The sequence below is a fragment of the Chiloscyllium plagiosum genome, chromosome 3, assembly GCF_004010195.1.
Source record: "Chiloscyllium plagiosum isolate BGI_BamShark_2017 chromosome 3, ASM401019v2, whole genome shotgun sequence".
Taxonomy (NCBI): domain Eukaryota; kingdom Metazoa; phylum Chordata; class Chondrichthyes; order Orectolobiformes; family Hemiscylliidae; genus Chiloscyllium; species Chiloscyllium plagiosum.
Genome location: NC_057712.1, coordinates 27,782,888 through 27,797,935, shown reverse-complemented (window position 1 = coordinate 27,797,935; position 15,048 = coordinate 27,782,888). Strand labels below are relative to the sequence as shown.

At 38.7% G+C, this 15,048-nt stretch overlaps 1 protein-coding gene across 8 annotated transcripts in view; it reads right to left on the bottom strand.

Annotated features, from left to right (window-relative positions):
- dlgap2a (discs, large (Drosophila) homolog-associated protein 2a) overlaps positions 1-15,048 on the bottom strand; it is a 729,001-nt gene that overhangs the window by 68,563 nt on the left and 645,390 nt on the right. For all 8 annotated transcript variants that reach the window (XM_043678985.1, XM_043678996.1, XM_043679043.1 and 5 more), the window contains 2 exons: positions 9,467-9,614; positions 4,318-4,537 (listed from right to left, as the gene is read on the bottom strand). In XM_043678985.1, coding sequence (XP_043534920.1) covers positions 4,318-4,537; positions 9,467-9,614 — 368 coding nt within the window. The remainder of the gene's footprint in view (positions 1-4,317; positions 4,538-9,466; positions 9,615-15,048) is intronic.

Below are 15,048 nucleotides of genomic sequence, written 5' to 3'. Positions count from 1 at the left end.
AGCCTCAAATTTATGTGCTGCCATTTCTTTTGCTTTTGCCACTTCAACAAATTCTCTGTTCATCAGGGAACATGTTACTGAAATCTCTAATAGGTATCTTCTTCCTTCTTTGCTGTAGAAAAGAACTCAAAAAACACAAGAAGTGGAGAACTGGAGTTGGCTCTCCAACCATCATTGAGTCTACAGCTGGAGTGTAAGAGGCACTGGAGGCTAGTGCAGCAAGAGCAGCTGGTGGAGTTAGGGAACAGCAGTAGACTGTTAGCACTGAAGCGTTTGGGACTCTAGAAGATCCCTTCAAGTGGATGGAGAGGATTTACATGGGCATCACTGATGAAGTGCAGAATCATTGAGAAGCAGCAGAGATTGTGTTATGTACTGTCACACCTCTGAACACATAGTGGAATGATTGGCGGAATGTTCGCCTCAAATCTGACTGGCATTTTTTTTCAGGCGAGTGCAATGACAGTCTTCTTCTGTAGACCAAGTATACAACTGCACGGTGAGTCAAGTGTGCCCACTGAACCAGTGTAGGTGGAACAATCCTTATTTGGATTCTTATGGATTCAAAAACCTACAAAATGTTGGCAAACAACATTTCAACCATCATAGCAGAGACGTGAGCAACCTGCCTATACCTCTGCTGAAGTCACAGGGTTCATCTCACCAAAACAATAAGGAAAGGAAGAGTAAATATACGTGCAAAGGTAAAATACTGAGGATTCTGAAAAAATAAAACATGAAAATGCTGGTCTGGCAGGGTTGGTGGAGAGGGAAACAGAGTTAATGTTTCTAGTCCGGTATGACTGTTCTTCAGAAATGTACTGTTAATGTGCACCAAATGAAGAAACAATACAACTCAGTTTCTTTCTCTAAGTTACCTGCCCTGATGAGAGATGCCCAGAATTTTGCTTTTGTACTATTAGTACATCAGGATAAATTTCAACAAATAATTGTACTGCTTGCAGCTGGGAGCCAGCAAGGAAGATAAATGATCTCAGCTGTTTGAACTTATCTTTTGTTCCTTGTGAGATTATCTGTACTAATTAATCACATTTTATTACCTTCTAACAGTCCTACATGTGAAGAACAGGGACTTTCAGTTTCAATTTTAACTACTAAAAATGATTATACATTTAATTATCCTAGTACAGAAGCCAGGCTGTCACTTTACATTGAGACACTGCTGTTGTCTCTGCACAGAATACAAATTGAAGTCTGGTATGTTACAGATAATTTCAAAGGCACTAATATGAGAATACTCACCTGCTTGGTGAATCCACTTGAATGCTCCTTGCATTTGACAAAGGATGGTTTAATATACTGATACAAGTTAAATGTTAAGTCCCCAATATTATTCTGTCCAGGACATTATAAATGTTTTGTAATTCCACACATTGAGCTATAAATAATAATTTGCATTAATTTAGCAACTTTCAAAAGAAAAACATGCTTGTGCACTGGTTAGACATATAATCAAGAACATTAATGCAAAATTAAAGATGGTGATATTTGAATGGGTCATCTATGTTGTGGTGAGAGGTTTGTTTTAAGGAGAGTCTTAACTGATGCAAGGTAGGGAAAAGGTAGAATGGTTGAGGTAGGGAATTCTGGAGTAAGTGGCCTTTTAGGTTGAAGGCAATGTAGAGCAAATGGAGGAGCAGTGCACAAGAGTCCATTATCAGAGAATTGGGAGGTCTGGGGGAAGGTTAATAAGACAGAAAAGGCTGAGATCATGACAGATCTAAAAACGAGAAATTTAAACATGAGGCAAGGGTTAGTGGGACTTAATGGCAGGATACGATATGGCCTGTAAAACATTTAATCAGCTGAAATTTACACTGAAGAGAATGAAGGCTCATTTCCTGAGCACTAGAGTAGTCAAAACTGGAGGAGATAAAAAATGAGGGCTTCAGCCACAAATGGGTGAAAATAGGGGCAGAAGTGAGATTGCGGAAGTGGAACTAAACACTCTTTGTTATTGAGAGGCTATAATGTCACAAATCCTAGCTTAGGGTGAACAGGAGACAAAGGCTAAGAACAGTCTTGGTCATTATAGAATAGTGGTAAGGAAGGGTGATGGTTTCTGCGACAAGGATATAGAATTTAAATAACAATATCATCTAAGGTTTTCCCAATGCTAAACTAGAGGAAATTTCAACTCCCAAAGAACTTTCTTCAGTTTTACAAAGTTTAGGAGGTATATTCTTTGAGATAGAAATAATCAGAATGGTGCCTTGGGCTTGCTCCTTACTTGGATTTAGGGCAATAAGAAAATAACTTGCACATAGGAAACAGAGAATCACTTCCAGGAAAGGAATAGAATAGTTCATGTACATTAAACTATAAAATTATCTGTTTATAGAATCATAGCTATTAATTGGCACAGGGTGTATTTATGAACATGAGAGCTAAGAAGTCCACATAGAAAGGAAAGCTCTATTTGCTGACTCACTGCAGATGGAAGGAGTTATTTTTTAAATACAAACTAAAAACTCTGAAATGTTTAGCAGCTCTAAAACTCTGTAGAGACAAAAACAAGGTTAATGTTTCAGGTTAGTGATCTTTAAACACTGATCTGAAACATTGGTGGGGGTGAGGAGGTTATGAAAGGTCATCAAATCCCAACAGTGTGGAAACAAGCCATTCCACACTGACCCTCAGAACAGCATCCCACCCAGACCAATATCTGTACCCTTTCCCTGTAACCCTACATTTCCTATGGCTAACACACCTAACCTACATTTTCCTGAACACTATGGGCAATTTTGCATGGCTAATCCATCTAACCTGCACATTTTTGGAGCACCCAGCAGATACCCGCACAGACACGTGGAGAATGTGCAAACTTCACATAGTTAGTTGCCTGAGGGTGGAATTTAGTCCGGGTCCGTGGCACTGTGGGGTAGCAGTGCTAACCATTGATCCACCATGCTGTCCTTAGAAGGCATTTTATTTAGATCTCCCAGTTCAACAAATAAGTCAAACTTCCACATATTTATGTCACGTATAAAGACTTGAGGCATTATATGCTGTAAAGTTAGCAAGAATGTCAGTTAAATATAAAGACTGCACCTGGAGTATTATATATGATTTTGGTCCCCTTGATTGAAAAGAGATGTAATTGTACTGAAGAAAGTTCAGAGGAGATTCATTCGATTGATTCCAGAAATGAGGGCTTGTCTTATGAAGAAAGATTGAACAGATTATACCTATTCTTTCTGGGGTTTAGAAGAATGATCAAAGATCTAATTGATGTATTTAAGATGCTAAAGGGCTTTGACAAAGTCGGCATAGAAAGGATGTTTCTCATGTGGAACATTCTAGATCATGAGGTCACAGTTTTAGGATAAAGGGCAGCAGATTTAAAACAGCAATCAGGAAAAACTACTTCTCTTAAAGGTAGTGAATCTGTGGAATTCACATTGACTAAATTTCAAGAGGAGATAGATAGGTTTTTAACTAGTAAAGGGTTGTAAGGTTATGGAGAGCAGGCAGGAGAGTGGAGTTAAGGCTGAGATCAGCTATGATCATATCAAATGGCAGAGCAAGCTTGTGGGGTCAAACTGTCTTCTCCTGCTTCTAGTTCTCATGTTCTTAAATGCAGAACACAATGAAGAACAAGCGTGGTAAAACTTCATCGTAGCTATCATAGAAAATAGTCCAAATCATTTCTACAGTCACAATGTTATATTGTACCTGCTTTAGAACTTTGCCACGGACATAGGTTGTGATACCCAGGACGAGCCTTCTTTAGTGTTCGGGGACAAATATTGTGCCTGTTCTTGCTAAAGATACTAGAAATGTTTTGTGTAGCCAGTTTGATAGCAGCAATAGGGTTTGGGAATCCCCCACCTTCCCCCTGCAAGATAACTTATCTCCTTTCTTAATTTGTTTGCAAAAGAAGCTGCTTAAAATGAAAAAAGATAAAATTCTGCCCCTCGCTAAATCTGGACCAAGGGGTCATTCTTGGCTTCAACTCCAGCCTGAACCAGCAAGTGAGACTCAGTACTACAGGTTTTGTGCAAGATAAAAGTAGAATACCGTTGTCAGTCGTTCAAAGTTAACTGTAAATTGGGGTGCACAAACTAATAGACCAAGATGTTCCTTACTCCCTGATGCCAAATGCCTTACAGGCTAGACAGAGAATCCTTTCCCAGAGGACCATGGAGAGAACGCTGCCTTGAGGTGGTCCTACCATAAATGGATCTTACCCGATCATGTGGCCTTGCTGTTAGATGCCTTCTGAAATGACTGGGACTTCCGCTAAAACAAAGGGAAGAAATCAGTTCTACAAAAATGAAACACCAATTCAAATACCTGTTGAGGATCTGATGGAGGAGGCCATAATTGAAGATGACATTGACGGGATGCAGTCATCGTCTTGGGAATATCCAGCTTGAATGGCACGCAGATAACTGTGACTTCGTGTGCGAAAACAGCCAGGAAGATCCAAAGCATCCACTGCCTGTGATTCAATTTCTCCGAAAACAGACTCACAAACTGATTCAAACTGTCCATTCACCTCAGCTTCACTGACCTGAGAAACCAAATCAACAACAAAACACAAACTATCAATTGAAAACACTTTATTTCCCTCTTACTTTGGAAACACAGAAACACGGATAGCATAGCCATTATTAAATAGTTAAATAACTGCCTTCAGCTAATGAAAACCAGGCTGGCCCTCAGGATATTACATGGATTTTAACTGATACTTTTGGAATATAATGTTTTACTTTGCATCAGAACAAAATTTCCCATGTTTCTGCCACTTTTTATCCCCACCTTAAACTTCAGTAGGCTTGTAACGTAAGGTAATTTGCGAGATAAATAGTTTTCTGTATTTTTACTGAATGCAAATAAGAGATGTAACTGACAACAATAATAATGTGCATACATTATCCAGCATATTTTCCACATTTACATCTTGAGCAACAGTGGAGATCATTGAAACCCTGTAATCAAATATTGCTAGGGGCATCAAAGGTGGTCCAGTGATGTTCCGAAATTCTCAGCTAAGTTTGCAAATTTGTTTAATTGCCTACACAGGCAGAAAAGAGAATGGATAGTATTTCCACTTTTATTATATGTAATACCTGGCTGTAGTGGGGCTGACTAAAACTGCAACAATGATGCGGCAGTAATATTGTTCCTTCCACCCAAGTGATAAAACATTAGCAATTAAAGTCATCCCTTACTTTTCTAAGCTCCAGCAGATACAAATCTAGCCTGTTCTGTAGCAGTTTCAGGGCAATCCCCACTTTTAAAAGGAATGACTGAAATAAAATGGCCTTTTGTGAAAAACTGGTCAACCTGGCATCTGTGCAGGCAGGATTTCCCAGCAGGACTGCCAGAATAAGGACATAACTTCTTCTGGGGACAGAGATCCTCAGAGGTATGAGACAACTCGACCAACAAAACAGCACTTGCCAGACATCGTATCAGGGGACAGGCACAGAAATGGTAATGAGCCCCAAAACTGTGAACAATGGAGCCTATCTAGTGGTATAACAATTTACTCTAATCCAAAAACAGTTTGGGAGGCTCCATAAAGTCATCACAATTTCAGTTAAGTAAATTTGGGACGGTATTGACTCTTTTGTTTCCACGAATGATGAGAATAATCCAGCCCCAGCAATCTCCAGAGATGTATGTGAAATGGAATTACCTGAGGGGCGGAGCCAGCCAGCCCTTTGGAACTGCAAGGGTAAAAGTATCGGGGCTCTTTTCCTTTTTCACTCTCCTCGCTCCGAGCTCGCTACGTCTCTGGACACCAACCTTTTGGGGCTGAAGACGTCAATCCTGTCTGCGACCTCAGAGGTCGGAAGTCCGCAACAACACCCGAGGCAGAGAGGGAGCTCAACCGGACAAGCAACAAGTCCCTCTGAGAACGTAGCAACCCTTTTCAGGCCTGAGACACTTGTACTCTGGAGTAGTTGGTTAGGCATGGGAGGAGAGGCGATTGTGTAATACTTAAGGTTTAAGTACCCTATAAATTGTGTAAAGTTAAAGATTTACGCTGTGTCCGCACCAGTTTTCTTATGTTTTATATCATAGTATGGAGTATAAGCTTAATCGAAGTATTGTACGGATTGGGCAAGTTGAATTCTTTCTGTAATAAAGTTCACTGGTAATTTTGAACTCATACTTGAGTCTGTCTGTGCTCCTGGATACACAAATTCTGGCTGAGTTCACAGCAGATCCCAGACTATAATTCCAGTATCAAGGACCGAAGGGTGATCCGGGCGATTTGAACCGCCCACTCAAGGGGTCTGCTGGCCAGGGTAAGCAGTTTGATCTCTCTTTTTCTGTCTTTTACAGGTACTGTCCGAGTGGGTAGGTACCAGGTGACCATTGTCCCACCAACAAGAGAGGGAATCGCCCAGATATTAGTGGCGGTTGCGATTACTGTGTGTAGATACGTTCCGACTCACTGGTCAGGCTATAAACAGTGAGTTTGGTTCAGCGGTCACTCCCCAGTGGAGTTGCCCTAGTGTAGCATTCCGGTTTAAGAGCCTGCTGGAGAGAGACCATCACAGTAATCAGCAAACCCCAGACACTGCCCTGAGTAACGGAGTAAAGGAAAAAGGCCTCTCCACATTTCAACCTTTCCTCATAAGACAACTAACTAATTTCAGTTATTCATCTGGTAAATCTTTTGAGCTCTTTCAAATACATTTAAATTAGGAGACCAATTCTGTCCACTTTACACCAGATGTGATCTCACCAATGCCCTACATAACTGAAGCATGACCTCCCTACTGTCCAGGTCCCACTTATTACCTATCACTAATTTTTCAGTGGGCAGTTAAGTATCAACAACATTGCTGTGGGTCTGGAGTCACATGTTGGCCAGTCCAGATAAGGATGGCAATTTCTTTCACTAAAGGACATTAGTGAACCAGACGGGTTTTTCCGATATTAGAAAATGATTTCATGGTCATCATTAGATTCCTAAATGCAGATATTGAATTCAAATTCAATATCTGCATTTAGGATTTGAACCTGGATCTGCAGAACATTACTGGGATTTGTGGATTAATAGTTTATCGATAATACCACTGGACCATCATGTCCCCATATAAAATACAATATTCCATTAAGTTTCTTAATTGGTTGCTGTAGCTGCTTAGTAATGTGTTGCGATTCATGTACCAGATCACCCAGATCCACGTGCAGATCAGTCCTCTGAAATCTCTCCCCATTTTTATAATACGCTTCATTATTCTTCTTCTGGTCAAAGTGGATAATTTCACATTTTCACACATTACACTTCATTTGCCATATATTTCCTCTCTCACCTAACCTATCTATAATCCCCTTGTTGGTTTCTTGTGTACTCTTCACAACTTACATTCCTGCCTGTCTTTGTGTGAATAGCAAATTTAACAACTATACTTTGGTCCCTTCACTATATTCTGTTCAATCCTTTGACTTCCTGCTCATCTTTGCACAATTCAACATTTTCTTTAAATCTTGTTCAATGTTCTACATGTATGTCTAAAAAGTATATGTATATCTTGTCAAATCAAGGGGAGTCACTCAGATTTTGCTTTGTTTGTTAATGGTTTCAAACATAATTGAGCCAACCAAACTTCGTTAGACTCAAGATTATTGTATTTTGCCTCAGTTCCTGTTTCAATAACAAGATAAAAATTCGGAGGTTTTGCCCTGTAAATCAATGAATGAGAATAAAGGTAATTTCAGTAATTTAAAACAGCCCCACCTAAACTCAGTAGAATTGATTTGATTAGACTTCAATGATGCAGCACAGATCAAAGCCATTTGGGTCTTTGGTAAAGCTATCTAATCAATTTTAATCCCCTCCTCTTTCCGATAGTCCTGTATAGTTTTTTTTCCCCGTCAACTATTTATCCAATTAACTTTGAATGTTACCTTTGAATCTGCTTGAATGAAGCCCTCAGACAATAAATTACACTTACCATTTGTTGAATTTCACCATATGTTGCTAACCTTTTTATTGTTCGTTAGATTTCCTAGTTCAGTATCACTAACTAACTTTGAAATCAAGGCCTGTATTCCCAGGACCCAGACCATTAAACATAAACATAAACATAGAGAACAGAAGCAGAAGTAGGCCATTTGGCCCTGCTCTATCATTCAGTATGAGTGTGGATGATCATCCAACTCCATACTCTGTTCCTGCTTTTACTCCAATTCCCTTTGATTCCCTTAGCCCTAAACAATTTATATTAAACATATCAATTGAACAGTGGGTCTAATAACAGCACCTGGGGTTTCACTTAACACTTGCATTGGAAATATCTTATAATATCAAGAATTCCTCACGAATACAAGTTTTGTGAGAGATTTCCTTCTTAGTCAATATCAATGTGCTCTCCGAGAGTGAAGTTGCCTTAATGTGTATGGTCCTTGATGTTTCTTGGATTGAGACATTTCTCTAAAGACAGCACTCTATTTCATAAGACTAATATTTAATCATCCAACTTTGACAATGTTGCAGATTTTGCGAGGATACTGAAAGTGCTTGTCAAAACTCAATTCTAAGCTTGTCATTATAAGTAAGAAATTTCCACTTGGTCTATTTTCCAGGTTAATCAAATTGGCTAAAAGCTTTCCAATTATACCGACTCTCTTGGATGGATGTTAAGATGAAGGACCTGGCAGGTAATCAATATGCTTATTGATGACCATTTTCTACTTGGTGGATAACATAATGTTTCCATTTTTACAGTCACTCTAAGAAAAAGGAATTATTTTCAGATTTCACTATTTAGACAATAAAATACAAAATTATAACAAGGTTTTAATTGCTTTTAGAACAAAACAAGACTGGCTTAGTAAACGATAATGTGGAGGTGCTGGTGTTGGACTGGGGCAGACAGTCAGAAGCCACATGACACCAGGTTATAGTCCAACAGGTTTATTTGAAATCACAAACTTTTGGAGCACTGCTCCTTCATCAGCTGAAGTCTTCACCTGATGAAGGAGCAGCACTCCGAAAGCTTGTGACTTCAAATAAACCTGTTGGACTATAAACTGGTGTCATGTGACTTCTGACTTTATTAAGATTGAAGCATGCTTTTAATCTAATCCAGTAGAACCAGCTAATCTGGGTAACTTGAAATCACCATGGTTCTTGCTTAGTGACGTGTTAGCAATTGTAAGCACTTTTAGCAAGATTGGTGCAATGACATGTCATTACAATCAACAATTATTGGATCTGCATTTGTAAGTATTTAAATAAAGGATCACTTATATATCTTAAAGTAAAAAATGCTAAATTTCATTTTGCTAATGAAATCTGATTTTTAGTACATAATGACACATTGTTGTATTGTTCGAGGCTTTGCCTTCACAGTTTTAATTTTGCCTATTTATTAACTCTCATTTGAGTTGGATTGGGGCTGGGAATGGCTTTTGATGTTGTCTACATAAAAATGCTGACATTGAGAAGACTATTTTTCTGTGGGCTAGGCCTCACCTGACTGACGCAGCTGGCTTGGCTCAGCGTGCTCACAGCTCTCATGTAGCTCTGATTTCTTGAGCGAAACTTGGGAGAGTTCTCATTGGTGGCAGGATCTAGACTGTGGTTGATGGTCACTTCAATTGCAGATTGTAGGTAGTTCTGGCTGCAATGAAAAAGAAAGCATGTTTGATCCACAAAGTCAGAGAAGGAAAGAGTGAAAAAGAGACTAGCATTTCTACAACATTGTTCATGACCGTTGCTCATCCCAAAACACTTTACAACCAATGAAGTACTTCTGAAGTGTAGTCATGGTTGTAATGCAATCTTGCAATGCAATGAGATTGAATGAGAATATTTACAGTAAATGCCGAATTCAATTCAACCTGGAAAAGTAAAACCTATGCCAGATTTCTTTACTTGACAGGTTTGTGTAGTTTTACAAAAAACAACTGGATCCATTTATCTTCTTTATTATCACTGAGTAAAATATAATATTATTGCATTTCTTAAAAAAATATGTTTGCTTCCTTTATCCTGCTACTTCAAGAAATTGTCAGATGATACTTGGAAGCATCAACATTTGTATAAAATTCAAACCATTACCAACAACTCAGACTGTATAATGTTTTTGGATATTCGCTGTTGATGTAATTGCAGTATTTACAAAGTAAAGTATACGAACAATAACCACATTCTGAGTTTGCACAAGGGGAGATAACATAAATAAAGTTGGAGCATAACCTTGCTCTGATGGCTAACACAAGTGTGTGATATCAGAGGAAACTTCTCCAGGTTATTTCAGGAGCAAATGTTATCCCATTGAGCAGGTAACCATCCTTTAAATTCCCATTACACTACTGAGCCACGATAAACTGGCGAAAATTTGTGGCCCTAAATAAATGTTGCAATTCTCAGACTTGTGTTCAAGTTCTTCTATAGTCTAACCCCTTCCAATCTCCAAGCCTTTGGAAAACTCTGTGTTGCTCTAATGCTGTTCTACGACCCAGACTTTCTTTGCACCACCATTGGGGTAATGTTTTCAGTTATCTAGGCATTAAGGTTCAGAATTCCCTTCTGAAGTCTCCTTTCCTCTCCACCTCTCTTTCCTTTTGAAAAAGTACTTCATAAAATCTATTTCTTTGACAAAGCTTTTCTTAATTTAGTTGAATATGTGACTCAAAGTTAATGTTTCTCTGATTCAGTTTCTGTGGTGTACCTTTGAGTTGTTTTACGTTGTGAAAAGGCAAGATAATATTAAAATAATATAATACTTAAATTTAGGTAAAGGGGCAGTACAAAGAGATCTGGGTGTTCTTGTACACCAGTCAATGAAGGTAAGCATGCAGGTACAGCAGGTAGTGAAGAAGGCTAATAGCATGCTGGCCTTCATAACAAGAGGGATTGAGTATAGAAGCAAAGAGGTTCTTCTGCAGCTGTACAGGGCCCTGGTGAGACCACACCTGGAGTATTGTGCAGTTCTGGTCTCCAAATTTGAGGAAAGACATTCTGGCTATTGAGGGAGTGCAGCGTAGGTTCACGAGGTCAATTCCTGGAATGGCGGGACTACCTTACACTGAAAGACTGAAGCGACTGGACTTGTATACCCTTGAGTTTAGAAGACTGAGAGGGGATCTGATTGAGACATATAAGATTATTAAAGGATTGGACACTCTGGAGGCAGGAAACATGTTTCCACTGATGGGTGAGTGCCGAACCAGAGGACACAACTTAAAAATACAGGGTAGACCATTTAGGACAGAGATGAGGAGAAACTTCTTCACCCAGAGAGTGATGGCTGTGTGGAATGCTCTGCCCCAGATTCATTTAAGAAAGAGTTGGATAGAGCTCTCAAGGATAGTGTAATCAAGGGTTATGGAGATAAGGCAGGAACAGGATACTGATTAAGGATGATCAGCCATGATCATATTGAATGGTGGTGCAGGCTCGAAGGGCAGAATGGCCTACTCCTGCACCTATTGTCTATTAGGAGTTTTTGTTGCTATTGTTGAAATGATGAGTAAATTTAATGCTCAGTTCTAGTGTTCCTGAGGACACCCTTCTGAGAGATGCCTTCTCTATTTGCCAAATACCCATCTGTTTCATCAGCTTAGACTCTGATCATACAAATCGGGGCCCTACAACATAGTTAGAATTCCAACTGTAGATCTAAGGGCTATATAGTCAAAGTATCGGCCATGCAGGTTGTGATAAGGTATTCTGGCATTGTCCCTTCAAAAACAGCCGCAAAACTCTTTTAAACTTATATTTAATGAATCCAGAAGGGAGCCTGATGTTTATTGCCAGGCGACTTGGTAAACACTTTATGGCCCTGAAGTTTATTTGTACATGCCTCATTCCTCCTCCACCCCTCCCCCACCACACATTCCCCACCCTCACTGCCAAACAACATCAAAAACTGTATTGCAAAAGCTCTTTCACATATCTTTTATTTTATATTTTTGTTTTCTGCTTTACTGTTATTTTAGAAATTTAGATAATGAAAGAGGTTGCAATGCACCATTGCTTGGTTTGATTCTTATAACATTCACTGATGCTTTTCAAGAGACTGGGATCGAATTGAACCACATGCTGCAAATTGATCTCAAACCAAACAGGCACATCACAACTAGTTTCTGTCAAAGTCAGTTCAGACTACAAATTCCATGTTTTAAGTTGCTTTCAAGCTTCCTCAGGGGGCACTAATTATGTAAAGCAATCAGCAATTCCCAGGTATTCAAAGTGAAAGCTTACTGTGTTGTTTGCAAAAAAGAATATCAGTGTAACACATCACCTCAGGACAGTCAGTAAAAGTACAGATGGATTGTACATACTGGCAAAATGGAGGGATTTCCCAGAGTGCCAAATGTAATTGGTGGGATCCATATGATCTATACTTATAATCTGTAAGACTTTTAGTATATTGATATGCACATTACCAACGTCCTGATTCAAGGCATCAATCACAATCTTGAGGAAAATCATATTTTTGTCATTAAATGAATAAAAGAGATAAAAGTTGGCTACCAGACAAGAAAGGTTGTTGTTACATCCACAGCTCATGATATCGTTTAAACACCCCCTAGGCTGCACAGTACAAGTATTACAAACTGCAACTGTACAATTATACTAAAACATGCCAGAGGTACTTTCATGTATCATTTCAAATGCATTGATAGGTCGTGAGGTTTACTGGAAGATCAAGCAAAAGTATCTAGGATCTGCTCAATGCTGTATAACAACTCTCAGTAAGTACCCTCAACAGCAAGAGCCTGGAGATTTAACTTTGAGCAAGAGAAAGCTATGTAAAGGGTTCCTTTTACCTTATTATACATTGCATTTAGCAATAGATTCAGAATACTTTACCTAACATGTGTGATGTATATGCATGCACATATTTACATCTGGTCACTCGTGTGTGTATGTGCCTCTTTTGTGACATGAATCCTAACCTACTGCTTCGTCTTTATTCTCTTCTTTGAGAAGTCAGTGAATGACTGCATCCTCTGTGTTACAGGGAGATACTAGAATACTTGACAGTGGTTTAAATGGTCAAGTCGCCCAGATGGCTTTGCATTAATGTTTAGATAGCTTGCAAGGCAGAGTAGAGGTGAAATATTGTTCCTGCTGCTGTCATGAATAATAGACCTCTGAGTGACAGAAAATGCTAAAGTTAGTTTCATTGTAACTTTTAAGATCAAGAGATGTCTCTGACTTTAGCATGAAGGCTATTTATGAAGAAATCTACATACTTTAGAAGACTGGGAGCTAAGACTTGGAGACAATGCGAGGCTTCTATATGATATTTAAAGCTCACACACTCTCAGTAGGAACAAACTGTTGCACAATGGCAAGTCAGCAACTGAGTGGGATTTAAAACCCAAGAGAAATTTTTATCTTAGAGACAGGGATCAGGAGTCCAGAGATTTGTAAACAGTGTAATCCCATCTCCTGACTGGTGGTGCCCAATCACATTAACTTCATGGTAGGGAGACAAGAATGCACTGGAATAAAGATGATATTTAGGTGATTCAACCTTTGTCTCCCTTCCTCCTTTTTTAAAGTGCTGCTGTTTTGATCTTTTTTCCTCAAAGTTCCAAAACAATGCCACAGCTTATAAAACAATAATTACTACTCCTAGAATTCGAGGAAATCAGCTCCAACACTGAAAATACCTCAAAAAAGGAGCAGCTCTTACAGCCACAATTTTTTTCATCCTCCATCTTGGATTACACTTGATAGTCATTTTGGCAACCCCTGCTGAGTTGAATACACTAATGGGTTTCAAATTCAGCCAAGCATTCATGATGATCTTCCATTGCAGAATAGATCATCAAAACCCCATGTTGAAATCATTATACTCATGCCTTTGAAGACAGCCAGAAGTTCAGCTGAAATAACACCCCAGAGTTCAGTATCCCATCACCAAGACATCTTTTACTTACAAGTGGAGAGTCCTTGAAACTGATCTAGTTCCCTCAGAGCCAGTTCTCAGACTGAACAGAACCTCTGACATTCACGTTTATATATATATTTCCTTTTTGAGAAGATTCTAATCTCCAAGCTATACAATATATATTTTTTCTTTTCTGGAGATTCTAATCTCCAAGTTATATTTTTTTTTATATAACCCCTACACTACCGCCTAACAGTGGTAGTGCTTATTTTTCCCCAGCACCCATGTGACACTCCTTTTCTTTTATTAACCAATTCACAGTTTACAAATCAGTTAACATTTACAGCTGTATACAGTGAAACAGCAATTTTACAAGGGAGAGGAATGACAAAGCCAAGCCCCAAACCCTTACATTCAACCGGTTTTCAGGGAAACGAGGACAAACCTCAAATCCCTATACTCCTGTTTATTTTTTTTTCCTATTTAAAATATTTTATTAAACATATTACGAAACAGTTTACAAAAAACAGTTAACATTTACAGCTGTATACAACAGCAATTTTACAAGGGAGAGGAGCAGCAAAGCTAGGCCCCAAACCCTACCATTCAACCAGTTTTCAGGGAAATGTGGACAAACCTCAAATCCTAAACTCCTGTTTATATTGTCAGCCAGGGCTTCCTGATTGGACCAGATTAACAGCCCCAATCAGGGAATCCAGTCTGATCTCATTCCAATTACCACACAGCCAACTGTTAATGGTTTGAATAAAGCAATTGATGGCTGAGTAGAATCTCAAAAATAGTGAAAGAACAGTTATCAGTCAACACTTTTTTTTTATAGATATTTTTATTAGAAATTTAACATTTTTACAAGTTTACAAAAATAAACAAAACTCTCAGATATAAACATTGATATACAATTAGCTCAAATATACAATAGCCAAAATTTGACAAAAAAAACCAAAAAAAAAACAAAACAACAAAAAAAACCCGAGAAAAAAAAACCGAAAAAAAAAAACAAACAGACAAAACTCAACTATCTACTAATCTAACCTACAACTAACCAGAGCGTATATTTAAGTCTCTTACATGCTCGGAATGTGTTAACATCAGATGTAATAAAACCCGTATTCGTGCGGGATTCCTCCCCAGAGGGGCCGCGGACCAGCCAGGTTTGTAATCTCAATTAAATAAAAGCCCTTAT